This window comes from Henckelia pumila, chromosome 3, assembly GCF_033568475.1.
Source record: "Henckelia pumila isolate YLH828 chromosome 3, ASM3356847v2, whole genome shotgun sequence".
In the NCBI taxonomy this organism is placed as follows: domain Eukaryota; kingdom Viridiplantae; phylum Streptophyta; class Magnoliopsida; order Lamiales; family Gesneriaceae; genus Henckelia; species Henckelia pumila.
The window spans coordinates 187,931,901-187,947,396 of NC_133122.1; the positions used below are offsets into that span (position 1 = coordinate 187,931,901).

At 36.4% G+C, this 15,496-nt stretch overlaps 1 protein-coding gene across 1 annotated transcript; it reads right to left on the minus strand.

The window, feature by feature from the left end:
- Positions 1 to 488: 488 nt before the first annotated feature.
- On the minus strand, positions 489 to 4,413 carry LOC140891541 (mitochondrial outer membrane protein porin 2). Its single transcript, XM_073300068.1, has 6 exons — positions 4,254 to 4,413; positions 4,090 to 4,157; positions 1,547 to 1,657; positions 1,384 to 1,470; positions 1,096 to 1,304; positions 489 to 953 (listed from the first exon to the last, which is right to left on the minus strand). Exons 1-6 carry the CDS (start codon positions 4,300 to 4,302, stop codon positions 647 to 649), a joined length of 831 nt encoding a protein of 276 aa, XP_073156169.1. The 5' UTR covers positions 4,303 to 4,413; the 3' UTR covers positions 489 to 646.
- Positions 4,414 to 15,496: the final 11,083 nt, after the last annotated feature.

The window sequence follows — 15,496 nt, forward strand, 5'->3', positions numbered from 1 at the left end:
CCCGTTTCTTTCGGTAAACTCCTTGTATTAGACTCGATAAACAGTACCCATTTGTTACTTAAAGTCTCATACTCGCACGCCAAAATTGCAAACAACTGATGCTTCTGATCAACAATGCAATGCAGACTATGCAGTTCAGAATTAAACCCAGGAACTAGAGACTAGAGAGACAAAATCCCGAGGAATTAGCATAGGGGCAACAAAACCAAACTTGGGAAACTTTTTTTCGAGATATACATTTGTCTCTGTGTGTGTGTGTGAAATGCCAGTGACGACAACCACCCCATCTGCCGCTGCATTAGCCAGTCAAGAAAAATGAAACGGTGTAGACGCGGCTAAGGCAAATGCAAGTGATCAAACTTGAGAAAAATAAACAAACTGGAAAACTGCAGTCTCCGATGCATGCATAGGGTTGATGGCAATTGGCACAAACAAATACAAATGTTCGCTCAATATGCGTAAAACTAAATCGCAAAATGAGTTCTACGTGCACCGAAGAACTCTAAAGAATATTTCATATCAAAAACCCTCAATAAGAATCATAACGGGTAAATCTGTGAACAGTTTAATTCTGCAGCTGATTATTCTGCGCTTCCTTAAAGCGCAACTTCAAGTAAAAGAAGCAGCATACTTTGGTAACATGTTCTCAAGGCTTCAGAGCCAGTGATAGACCAAATCTTGGAGTTTTATCCAAAAACTTGGTGTCAAATTCACTGGATACAGTCACCAATGATTTTCGAATGAACTCGTGCTGCAAAACTGTCCCCACTATGCCATGATTGTTGAGCTTCATTTTCATAAGAGTCAGGCTGTCGATGGCGTAGGATCCTCCAATAGCAAATGTATTCTCATTCGTCGAGAATTTTCTGGTAATCTCTCCCACAGCGGCACTCTTCTTCAACTGATCAATGTAGTGCACATATGATGCCTTTATGGTGTCTCCTTTGTCGCTCCTATCAAGAGATAAATAAGGGTCTAAATCTTTCATCTTCAAGAAGATGAGAGCACGATAACAAGAATAACAAGAAATTGCGACAGTTTTTAATTCTTTCAAGTATTGAAACTATTGACTAATATAACGACGTTTGGACTTACACAAGTACTGAAGCACAAGAATCGGGTTTTGTCACAGAGATGCCAGCTGTGTATTTTGTTAATTTACCAGAAGTGGTGTCATAACCAGCCTCAGCGCCCAAAGCAACCATGGGGGTACCGAGGGTCAATGAAACATCAATTGGAGGGGTCTGATTCATACCAACAGCTGCAGTGAGGGATGCATGAGGGTGGAAGTACTGAATTTCCAGCTGCAGAAGCAAAACATAAGAGTGAGATAAAGAAAGCCAGTGAGATTAAATTTTTTTGGAAAATATACAGCAGGTATACCTTGCCGGATTCATAATTGGGATATTTTAGGGTGGCAATGGTCCTTGACGAGGGCACGATATCAGAAAAAGTCAGAGTTGCTGCAATCTGTTAAAAGAAGAGGGGTTAGATGAGTGACAATGGAATAGCATGTTTCCGTGAGCTAAAGATTTAAGGATCCAACATTTGATTCCGTGTCCACTTTGACATCAGCAAAGATATTTTTGTGCTTGTATTGTGCTGCCACATCGCCAGAGGAGTAGCCTCCTTTGTTCACAGTTGATGTAGTCAGGGCCTAAATTCAGGAAATACGAGTAAAAGAGCAGTATGAGGATAAAAAATCAAAATAATAAATGGTGACAGCAGTTGGCTTGTGAGGAGAGGACTTTGACAAAAAAGCTGACAGACAACTCAAACCATTAAATATCGAGTAGCTAACAGGAATACCAAAGCGAATGCATAAAAACAAGTGGATACTAAGTTAACGTGGAAAAGAAATTTCTAATTCATTATCATTCTAACAAAGCTAAAGCAATCTAAGGGTCAAGCTAAATCTTGCCCTTCTGCTTGAGAGTTGAGACTGAACTATTTTCAGCCTTACCCGTCTTCAAAGCCCAATTTAACCAGCTCAGACAAAAATTAAAGAGACTTGTTATGGCCATACATTGACTAAGTTAGTCAAACAGCTTGCGTAGTGACCCAACACAACAAAAGCCTTAAATGCCTTTGTCATCTCTGTGCTGGAAATAAAATTAGTGCATTAACTAAATTACGATAGTTTCCCAACAAAACAGGGGGTAGATCCTCCTCTCAGACTCCAAGTTGGTCAATTATATTACCAGTGGCTAAGGATATTTTCAATCAAAAATGTCAGTAATTACCTTAATTATGAATTTCTTTAATGGCCAGGAGTATGAAGTAAATGGCTTTTTAATCACAATTTACTGTTCAAGTTCATCTTCTGCATATAAATATGCATACATTGGTTATGTTTTCTTATCCAGGCATAATAGTTCCCTACACCTAGCGCACAGTATATTTACCAGTGCATTACATTACATATCTAAAATAAATATGATAACTGATGAGCAGTGATATTTCTGATATTTTGCATCACTTATTGATTCATATGATTTACACCAAGACAAAAAATTCATGAAATTGACATGAGCGTCTGTCTTCGCTTTTTTCTTTTTTTAAAACGAAAGATGGGACAAATTTACTAAATATAACAAATAAGGGATAAATTGAGAAATCTATAGAGATAAATTGGTTGAACCAGCAGACAATCTACCTGATTACTTATTCGTTATTTCTTTTCTTGGCCGAGCTGGAATTGTTCAATGTTTTAAAAAATATATTCATCGTTTTTCGGTCGATCTAGAAAATGTGGTCCGTGTGAGTGCATTTGTGCATTCACTCGTATACCATTGTTGAGGCAGCGGCGCGGCGCAGCTGCCCCAACAATACAAATTTCATTATTTATTTTTTTAAATTCCATAAATTCTACCCACACTTCCCAATATTTTCAACCAAAATCTCTTCTCTCTGTCTTCTAATATTTCTCCCCAACTTCTGCAATTCCCCGCAATTTCATTTTCTTCCATTTTATCTCATTTCTCTCATAAATTATACACTTTAAAAATCCCCAAATAAACGAACAGATTGCTATGGATTGCCAACTAAAGGCATCATACAACAGATATTATTAAGAAACTTGGAACAGGCAATAAACATGAACAACTTAAAAGTTAAACAAATACACATTTTTTACAACGGGTTCCTTTCTCTTTTCATAAAGTATTGGGGAAACAGCAATTCCAGGAGCCGATCATAAATTCAAAACAAGGAACCACTTTAACAAAAATGCAAAGTAAATGGGCCTCTGCAGAAATAGACAGTGCATTTTCAACCATAGGTACATGTTAAGTAATAATTGATTGTTTAAACCTTTTAATCCAATTTCTGCTTCGTACTAATGTAATTGACAGATGATATAACCATGAGGACCCGACTGACCAGTAATCCAGTACTAGTAGAGACAGGATTCGGAAGTGTGAAATTAATTTGTTTGCATCCTCAAATGAAACAATGCGCAGGTAAAAATTCACAATCCATCTCCAAACTGAAATAACACCTGTTGTTTTCGTCTTGTCTACATCACATGACAGAGTACCACACCACAATTGACACGTAGATACTTACACTAACCAAACTAGAGAGCACGGTTCAAGTCAATGCAAGAAAGAGATTTGGAAAGAATAATGCCACTGACAAAAAGGACATAATACAGAAATCAGAAGGAAAAGTGTCTCCGCAAAAGACAGAATTATTGAAGCTCAATCAAACATCTGTAGATGAACTACCAAAGCAACAAATGGAAAGCATAAAGAAAATTCATCAGCAATCATATGAAGAAACAAAACAAGAATAAACTGAATGCATGAGTTGCCGAGTAATTTAGACTACTAAATGCATACATCAAAAGCCAATGGACAAGAATCAACCGAACAAAACTCTGACATATATACCATTGTACAGCACATATTCTAGAAACCACAAATAAAATAGAATCACAAAACGGAAATTATCAAATCACGACACACACGAATTTTCCTGAAAAATCAAATAATAATAGAAACCACGCACACAAATATATCACAGTATCCATAAATACACCATGAATTTATGCGTTGGGGAAAAAAACAGAGAGAGTCAAAATCGCACCACTCCGGATTCAGTGCAGGTGGATACAGAGAATTTGTGATCAGAAAGATAGTCCTTCATCAGCAGATCTACAAATAACAACGGAAATGAAGTCACTCGAAAATATCTTAACAATAAACAAAAGATGAAGTGGATACAAAATTAAATTTAGATCGAACATTAACCTTTGGCTTTCTTTCCAATATCTGAGAAGATTCCCGGTCCCTTGCTCATTTTGAAGCTCAAAATTTAGAGAAATGGCAACAAACTGAACACGAAATCACAGCGAACGAAATTGAAGAAACTGTGCAGGAAAGGAATTGTTGGGAAATTATTCTTGTTGGATTATTTGGACCGTTGATCTAAAAGATTCCGATCTGGTATATGTAAAAGTTGGGCCATCTTCCTTCCCAAAAATAAAAAGGCTTTTGGGCCACGTTCGCTTTAGTCGTGGGCCCATAAAAACCCCCAGTCGGCGTTTCTGGGTATGATTTTCATTTTGAAAGCGGTATTCTCACATGATTTCTTCCATTCCATGTTCTTATAATGTGACACTTGCATATTTGCACATACCCATTGTGTGTAACGAAAAAAATGATTTTTATTTTTATTAAAATTAATTTCGAAAATAAAATAATAAATTTATGGAAGCAAAAAAATGAATGTTTTTTGGGTTAAAATATTAAACATAAGGAGTAGTTAAAATATAATGGATTATATTAGTTATTTTTCACTTTTTTTTTCAAATTATTTGAAATTTTAAAATTAAGATGTCATACCAAGATATCATGTTAATTTTTCTAAGACTTTCCCACTTAATAAATAAGTATAGATACTGCATCCCCAAAATACAACAGTAATAAATATTCGAAAATTAGAATTTTGGTCCTTCCGAAAACAAAAACTTAGAAAGACGTTTGATATATTAAAACCCCTCTCTATAAGGCTTAACGGTGTTTAGAATGAAAAGAACCAAAATAAATAAACAAATAAACAAAAAAGAATTTGATGAGATTTGAAATTCGAAATATTATTTTAAGTTGTTGGAATAGGGATTTCAAAACGTAATTTGTATTTGGTGTGAATTGATAAAATCTGATAACATTTGGTTTAAATAAATGAAATCTTTATAATATTGAAGAGATTTCATGATATTTGAATTATGTATTTAGCCGATATGTGGATTGAATTGTGGAATATAAAAATTCGAAGGTCGATTATATTACACATTATTATTTTGTTCGGAACGAACAAAAGTCTAAGTTGGGGGATTTGATAAGTGCAATTTATGCACTTAATTTGTATGTATTTTAATTTGGCTTTTGTGACGTATCGAGCGGTTTTACGCATATTTGTTTGTTATTTTTGTGATATGCAAGGATTGAAAGTTAAGTACCAAGAGGAGGCGAAAGAAAGAATTATGAAGCCGCAAACTTTCAAAAGTTATCGGAGATGCTAGAGAGATCTAAATCCGATCTCCGATGTTTAGAATGAATATAAGATGTTATAAAACTGCTGTCAAAATTTGAGCTCGATCCAATGGCTAGAACTCCAATATGATTTTTTGAAGAAGTCTGCGCGTTTGATCCATAAGCATCAGCGCCCCTGCGCTACGAAAGAGAGCAACTGCGTCCTGCACACAGATTCAGTGCTTCAGCGCAACAATGGATGAGCTGCAGCGCTACATTGACGAATAGGAGCCGCCCCAGCGCCTAAAGACGAGCGCTGCAGCCAGGGACGTAGCCAGAAAAAATTATGACCCTAAGCTGAATAATTCGATAAATTAAATGTTTAAATATAATAAAAGACTAATTTATAATAAAAAACACTTAAATATTTAATTAATGTTAGCTATCGATATTAATATAGTAACACGAATAAGATAAAACTATTGAAGATGTGTCTTGCGATTTTTCATAAAATATAATTTATCAATTATTGAACTCGCGATGATCTTTGCACTAAACTATCATTTAATATAGACAATCATAGAATTTACCAAAACTCTTCTTCAATCTTATTCCGAAGAGAAGTTTTAAGAATTTCAGTAGATAAGAATGATCGTTTTGTTCAAACAGAAAGCATTAAAACAAGACAAACTAGTATGTCAATTAAGTGATACTGCTTTCCCCTTTGTCTCTTCTAATTATAATTCAAAAAGGTTTGTTCCCTCAATCACTTTTTTATATGATGTTTCTTACTAATTTGATGAATAATTATAATAAGCATTCATTTTTTTATTTATTTAAAAATGACAATTACTTTGTTTTGCTTGCACCTGAAAGGTAAAGAATTATTTTATTTTATTTTATTTTTATGACGTGCGAACTCGCAACCGTTACCGTTCGATCCAATTTATATATTCATGAAACTAAAATTTTGTAGAAAATGTAAGGGTTTCACTCAATGAAATTGATATAAAAGTGCCCTGATTTAAATAAGAGTTTCAAACAATTAATTAAATAACTAACCGAATCGGTGCAAAATTATGAATAGATGAAGAAAGATTTGGGGAGCGAAAAATGAACCAGAAGGAAGATGGAGAAATAACTACCGATGGATTGTTGTGTTCGCTTTGTTCCTGTAGGCCGTTACAAGTGCATGATTCAAATGGGCTCCAAGCTTTGTCTATAAAATGGTTCTAATTCAAATGGGCTATAGAACTAATTTAACGGGTGAAAAAACTTAGCCTAGGCTAAACAAATAATTCATCCCAATCTGTATTCAAATTACATATTTATTAATAGCATAACATTTTTTTTTCAGCCGGGGCTGGAGCCCACCCCAGCCTTTAGGGTGGCTCTGTCCCTGGCTGCAGCGCTGACGGGAAGAACAAGAACAGCGCTTCAGCGCAACTTTGGAAGAGCTGTCGCGCTCAAGCATCGAATAGGAAGCGCTTTAATGCTAGGAAATCAAGCGATTCTGCACTGCTGCGTGAAAAGAAAAAAAAAAAAGAATTTTGGAACTTGGAAACTCTCGATTTTGTGGGCTTTGTTCGTAGGGCTTCGATAAGGACTCTACCCTATATAAAACAACATACAAGAGCACAAAAAAAGGGGGACGAACAATTCGTAGCCGCACAAAAATAGCGGCACAAGAGAAACACACGCACACAAGCAAAAAAAAAAAAGGAGAGAAAAGTTGCGCACGAGACAAGGAAGTGTAGAAGAACTCAGATGCGAAGAGAAAAGATCGAAGACGAAGGACGCGGACGCTAATTCGGCTTTGTTTCTCTTTATCTTTACTTTTTAAATTTTGGAATTTAATGTCTAAACTCCTAACATGATTTGTTGTTGTTTAGATTGCATCATGAACTAAATTCTTAAATCTAGAGGTTGATGTAGCTTAGTTAGACAACTTCTAAGAATTTTTAATTTATTTGATTGAATTTCTCTAATTTAATTGTGTTTCTAGATTTTATTGTCTTTCAATTACTTGATCACTAATTGAATTGTTATATTTATTTGAAATTTGGCATTCGGGAGAGGAGATTTTGAATAGGATCATTGAAAAATACATTGTTAATATTTATATAATTCGCGAGGCGTATAACGTTAACAAAGCTTGAATAAGAACATCGTTTTTCACATATCAATAAGTCTAGATTTTTAACAGGGATATTGGAATCAAAGCTTAATTGATAAATTCTATTTGTTGCTTGGGAAATAGAAATAGAAATAAATAAGTTTTTTGGCTATTAAATGAGTGGAATTCATGAATATAAATTAATTAGAAGTAGTTGTCGTCAAAACTCAGTAAAATCAAAACCTCTAGATATTTTATCTCATTGATTTTCTCTCAAGTGTGTTATTTGCTCATTAGTTTCTTGGTTAATTTATTTATGTTTGGAAAAAATCTCATATTTAATTTTCTAAATAAAGTTTAGCCTATTTTAATTACAAACATTAGTATAATTTTCAATACATACTCCTCGTGAGAACGATACTCTACTCATTAAATATTAAAACTTGACACCGTGCATTTGCGAACAAGAAATTACGCAACAAATCACTGAGAGTAGATGTGATGACATAGGCACACACAGTACCGTATTCCATTCACCCGAGAAGTACAAAAATGTTCAAAGATTTACAATTATTGTATTGGTGGACATGTATGAAAGACTTTGTGAGGTTTGTGAACGAATGTCTGACATGTCAATAGATGAAAGCTGAGCATCAGAGACCAGCAGGACTTCTGACACCGTTGTCGATTCCCACGTGGAAGTGGGAAGATGTCACCATGGACTTTGTGGTAGGATTTCTAGTTACACCACGAAGGATGAATTCTATTTGGGTGATAGTTGACAGATTGACAAAGTCAGCTCATTTCCTACAAGTTAGGACTAACTTCTCGATGAATCAGTACGCCGAGTTATACATTCGAAAAACAGTCAGATTGCATGGAGTTCTAGCAAGAATTGTATTTGACAGAGATCCTAGATTTACCTCAAATTTTTGGGGAAGCTTACACCATGGATTGGGTACAAAATTGGCTTTCAGTACGACATTCCAGCCTCAGACATGCGGACAGTCAGAACGAGTGATCCAGATACTTGAGGATATGTTGACGGTCTGTATGATCGACTTCGGAAGCAATTGGGAGTCGAAGTTGCCTTTAGTGGAGTTCACTTATAACAATAGTTATCAAGCAACTATTGGTATGACTCCTTATGAGGCGTTGTATGGGAGAAGATGTAGGACTCCCTTACATTGGGATGAAGTTGGAGAAAGAGATGTGGTAGGATCAGAGATAGTGACTCAGACAGTGAGTTTGATAGCCAAAATTAGAGATAGGATGTTGACAACTCAGAGTCGACAGAAAAGTTATGTCGACCAGTGGTTTAGAGATTTGGAGTTCAAGGTAGGTGACCATGTGTTCTTAAACCTCACCATGAAAGGGCGTTATGAGATTTGGAAAGAGGAGAAAATTGAGTTCAAGATACATAGGACCTTTCGAGATCCTAGAAAAAGTTGGGGCTCGAGCTTATAGAGTGGATTTAACTCCAAACTTGGAATGCATACACAATGTCTTTCATATCTCCATGTTAAAGAAGTACGTTGCACATCCTTCCCATGTGATACACCATGAGTGGGGTGCAAAAGAACCGAATCGAACCGAATAATGGTAAAATTTTAAGGCTCGAATTCGGCTCGATAAGAGTATATTCGAGTTCGAGCTCGATTCGAAGCTCGATAATTTCAATATTTTGGCTCGAGCTCGGCTTGAGATGAAGTTCGAGTTCGAGTTCGGCTCAAAATATTTGAATCTATTCATGAACTATTGCTCGGTTATTATGGTTCGAAAAGCTCAAAATATTCGAAAAGGTTCAAAATGTATATATATTTTGTTGGAACACGTTCTCGGATCTGTCAGATCTGATACCCGTAGCAGCGGAAGGTTTAAAAATTTTTATTTTCTGATCTGGAACGATTCCAGATCGTGGGTATCAAATCCTTACGATTAAAATAAATAAGTAAAATAAAACAATAGTAAATTTTACCTCTCAAGTCTCAACTTGAAGTTATGGACTCCAACAGATAAATCTGCTCTTCTTGTATATCCCAGGAACTGATGACTCGATCAACTCCTGAATCAGGTCCACGAACAGAATTCTAAAACCCTCTGATAGACTGCACTAGAAAGTCTATCAGAAGTTTCTACGAAGAGAATTAACAAATTTGATCTATTAAACTAGACTGCAATTTCAAAAATTGCAGCCTAGAATTTTCGAACACAGAGAAGGGGAGGGGTCGGCCACCCTAGGGAGACTGCTCTCTAGGGTTTCGAAAATTATGAGTTGAATTGTCTAATTTCTGTAATGTAATAACTTATTTATAACATGGGCTGCTAACAGCTTAGGGCCCGTTAGTCATAAGTTCAAGTCTGGCAAGCAAAGCCCGCATGTTCAGAAATTAATATAAAATTCATCGTGACTTAAATTGACAAACCAATTTTACCAATGTGTTCAGAAACCTTTTCTGTACATTTTAAATTCAAGATTAATTTTCTGAATCCGAATTCAGTGGTTTCCAAAAATGGCATCCCTATGTCATTTTAGGAAATCTCACTCCCTCTACTCATTAATAAGAAGTCCTACTTCTCATTCACTAAATTTAACTCATTAAATTTAATTATCTCAACGGGGATTAGAAATCTATTACTTGTGTAACCATCAATGGTTCAGGAATACAGCTAGCCGTGTGCCCACAACTCCTTTGTGACTCGGAACAACAATTTTCGACTTGCCCATCGAATCATGGTAAGAGCGCCTAGCAACATCGCCCCATGATTCCCTAGGTATCACTGATAGTTCCTGCAAGAACCAGTGGGTTTTGGTTAGCATACAGTAAGGTCCCTTCTTCCATATATCCCGATCGAATCAACAACCATTGTTATATCAAGAGTAGTTCGAGATTTGATAACTATGCAATCTATCTTGAAGATCAAATAGTGACATCGCATGTGAAACTAGGAAACCAAGTAACCTAAAACACATCATGTACTCTGGCCAGAGATTTTTCACACTAATATCTCCTCAGATCGCATATGATATCCACACTCGCAAGCGTGTGGTGAATCCTTGACAACAAAGCATTGACTCCTATATGTGTCGTAATTGTACCCAATCTCGACACCTGATGACCCTCATAGAGTCGGTAAATGAGTCAAAGTACAGTACTAGCATGTAGAGTCTCCATGATGTTTCAAGTAGTAAGGACTAATGATGTACAACCAAAACCACGGACTTTTCCACTCAATTAGTGAAAACCACTTGGAAAGTCCGAATAGGGTAGTTCGATCATTCATCCAATGAATATCCATTTGCATGTTTTGAACATCTTTATGTTCCATACCAATGAAACGTGGTACTCGGCATTGCAAATGCTAGTCTCAATCTTGAGCGATCCTTATCCTTATTGCGGACGGCTCAATTGACTAGTTTAGAATATACAGTGATTACAAGATGTGTTTCATGATAGTCATCCATATCCACTATCACATCTTGCATGCACTTTAGTATATTCAAGGTCTTAATCTAAACATCGAATAGCATGTCACAACATAACAATATGATAAAAGATAAAGTAAATTCCAATAAAGAGTGTAAATTATATTAAACAAAAATTATTTACAAATAGAGTCATAAAGGCCCTTAGCTACAAGTTGGCTACCAGGGCACCCACTCTTTCAATCTCCCACTTGCCCTAAAGCCAACTAGTCATACTACGTAGTCCCATTGCTTTGCGATTTGTCAAATAATGGTCCTGGTAAGGGCTTAGTAAGTGGATCAGCGATATTGTCTGCAGAGGCCACTCTCTCGACAGTAATGTCTCCTCTTTCCACGATCTCCCGGATGATATGTTATTTCCTCAGTATGTGTTTGGATCTTTGATGAGACCTTGGTTCCTTTGCCTGAGCAACGGCACCAGTGTTGTCACAATACACCGGGACTGGACCAACAGCTTCAGGAATGACCCCAAACTCTTGGACGAAATTCCTCATCCAAACGGCCTCTTTAGCAGCAGCTGATGCTGCAATGTAATCTGCCTCAGTGGTGGAATCCGCTGTGGTGTCCTGCTTGAAACTCTTCAAAGAGATAGCACCGTCATTGAGCATGAATACAAATCCAGAGGTTGATTTCGAGTCATTCACGTCGCTTTGGAAGCTAGAGTCGGTATAGCCTTCCAATTTCAATTCTCTTCCCCCATAAACCATGAATATATTCTTAGTCCTTCTCAAGTACTTAAGAATATCCTTCACAGCTTTCCAATGCATTTGACCGGGGTTGGCCTGATATCTGCTCGTGACACTCAGAGCAAAGGCTACATCCGGTCTGGTAGATATCATCACATACATGATACTACCTATAACTGACGCATATGATACGTGTGTCATTTTATCTATCTCTTCGTCAGTCTTGGGATACATCGACTTGGATAGAGAAACTCCATGCACATAGGTAAATGCCCTCTCTTGGACTCATCCATAGAGAACCTCTTCAATATGGTGTTGATGTAGGTCGCTTGAGTGAGTCCTATCATTCTCTTAGACCTATCTCTATAGATCTGTATTCCTAGAATATAGGACGCCTCACCCAAGTCCTTCATAAAAAATCTACCTGATAATTATATCTTTGTTGACTGCAACATTCCTACATCATTCCCAATGAGTAGGATGTCGTCAACATAAAGCACTAAGAATGTCACAGCATCCTTAACTACTTTCTTGTACACGCACGGTTCCTCCGGGTTCTTGATGAAACCAAAGTCTTTTATTGTTTCATCAAATTTTTGGTTCCAACTTCTTGACGCCTGTTTGAGACCATAAATTGATCTCTGAAGCTTGCATACCTTATGCTCTCTTCCCATGAATGTGAATACCTCGGGCTGCATCATATAGATCTCTTCCTTAATGTTTCCATTAAGGAACGCAGTCTTCACATCCATTTGTCATATCTCATAGTCATACCATGCTGCTGTGATAATTAAGATTCTTATGGACTTGAACATTGCGACTGGTGAAAAGGTTTCATCATATTCAACATCTTGTCTTTGTGTATAACCTTTTGCGACCAATCGTGCCTTGTAGGTCAGCACCTTACCATCAGTCCCAAGTTTTCTCTTGTAGATCCATTTACACCCTATAGGAACAATTCTATCGGGAGGATCTACTAAAGACCAAACTTGGTTTGCATGCATTGAGTTTATTTCAGACTGCATGGCTTTAAGCCATAAATTCGAATCGGCATCAGAAATTGCCTCCTTGAAGTTTCTTGGATCACATCCAATGATGGGTTCACTTTGATCCCCTTCAAGTAGGAGATTAAGTCGAACAGGAGGTCTAGAAGTGAAAGAGTGGGTGCCCGGTTAGCCAACTTGTGGCTAAGGGCTTTTGTGACTCTATGTATAAACAATCTTTGTTTAATATAATTTACATTCATTAATGGCATTATCTTTGTCTTTCTTCATATTGTTATATTGTGATATACTATTGTTGTTTTGATAAAGACCTTGAATATACTATAGTGTAAGTAAGATGAGATAGTGAATAAAGAGAGATCACTATCATGAAACACATCTTATAGTCACTGTATATTCTAAGCAGTTCCAAGTCAATTGAGCCGTCCGCTAATAAGGATAAGGATCGCTCGAGATTGAGACTAGCATTTGCGATGCCGAGTACCACGTTTCATTGGTATGGAACATAGAGATGTTCAAAGAATTCAAATGGATATTCATATGATGAATGATCGAACTACCCTATTCGGACTTTCCAAGTGGTTATCACTTATCGAGTGGATAAAGTCCGCGGTTTTGGTTGTACACCATTAGTCCTTATTACTTGAAACATCATTGAGACTCTATATGCTAGTACTATACTTTGACTCATTTACCAACTCTATTGGGGTCATCAGGTGTCGGGATTGGGTACAGTTATGACACATATAGGAGTCGATGCTTTGTTGTCAAGGATTCACCACATACTTGCGAGTGTGGATATCCTATGCGATCTGAAGAGATATTAGTGTGACGAATCTCTGGCCAGAGTACATGATGTGTTTTAGGTTACTTGGTGTTCCTAGTAACACATGCGATGTCACTAATAGATCTCCAAGATGTTATGCATAGTTATCGAATCTCGAACGACTCTCGATGCACCAATGGTTGTTGATTCGATCGGGATATTTGGTTGAAGGGACCGTACTGTACGCTAACCAAAATCTATTGGTTCTTGCAGGCACTATCAGTAATACCTAGGGAATCATGGGGCGATGTTGCTAGGCGCTCTTACCATGATTCGATGGGTAAGTCGGAAATTGTTGTTCCGAGTCACAAGGAGTTGTGAGCCCACGGCTAGCTGTATTCCTGAACCATTGAGGGTTACACAAGTAATGGATTACTAAAATCCCGTAGAGATAGTTAAATTTAAAGAGTTAAATTTAATGAAAGAGAAGTTGGACTTCTTAATTAAAAGGGAGTGAGATTTCCTAAAATGACATAGGGATGGACATTTTTGGAAATCACTGAATTCGAATTCAGAAAAATTTTCTTGACTTTAAAAGATGCAGAAATGGTTTCTGTGCACATTGGTAAAATCAGTTTATCAATCGGAGTCACGATAAATTTTATATTAATTTCTATAACAACGGGCTTGGCTTGTTGGGCTTAAGTTATGGATTGTGAGCCCTAAGGGCTTAGAGTCCTAATATAATTATAACTTAATCTAGTCTAGAAATTATCTATAAATATGTAAGCAGTGTTCGAAATTCAAAGAGATTTTGAGTCTAGAAATTTCGAACACTACATATAATTTTCAAGAGGATTTTCGAAAATTTCTCTGTCCCTTTTGGAGAAAATTCGACTTGTGATTTTTGTGAAAAATTACAATTCGAATTAACAGATCATATCTGTTTATTCTCTATGTAAAACTTCTGATTGAATTCTAGTGCAGTCAATCAGAGAGTTTCTGTTTTTCATTCGTGGACCTAATTCCGGAGTTAGATCGTGACTGTCATCGGTTTCCGGGATTTACAAGAGGAGCAGATTAAATTCTGTTGGAATCCACAATCAAGCCTTTGCTTGACGAGGTAAAAATTTAATTGTGATTTTATTTTTACTTGAACAAATTTAATCGTAAAAGTTTTGATACCCATATATGGAATCGTTCCATATAATAAAAATAAAATTTTTAAACTTCCGCTGCACCAGGTATCAATTCTTAATTAATCTGAACACAGTTTTTCAACAGTGGTATCCGAGACAGGTTGCTCAGATCAAACGATTAAATTAATCGATTGTACAAAATTTTTAAGCCTCAGTTTTTGAAACAAAACGAAAATTTTAAAATTAAATTTTAATGGGCAAATCGGGCAGCAAACGTCGCTGCCCATGGGCAGCAAACGTCGCTGCCCATGGGCAGCGAATGTCGCTGCCCAGGGCAGTGACGGGCTGCCCTGCCCGGGCCCCTCTTTGGGGCGCGGACTGCTCGGGATTGTCCCGGGCAGCCCGAAAAAATTATTTTTAATTTTTAATTAAAATTTTAATTTTTTTTGAAATTCTAGTTTTTGATCCGATCGAAAATTATTTTGATTGGTTCACGAGGCATCGAATCGAATTGTTCGAGTCCAAAAATTTTAAAATTGATTTTTGGATAAATTTGAATTTTTGGAAAATTTATAAATTTTATCCGTTAAATTAAATTTTATAAAATTAATTATTTTGGTACAATTGATGATAAGATATGATCTTATGGTTGGATAATATAAAATATGATTTTATCTTTTAAATTATGATGCCTTTGCATGTTTATCCAATTATTTAATTATTGAATTAATTATTGGATAAAGGATGATCGATTGCCATGACCAATGTTTTAGGTGTATGTTAGATAATTTACATTTGTCTTATTGTTGTTGGATTTTTTT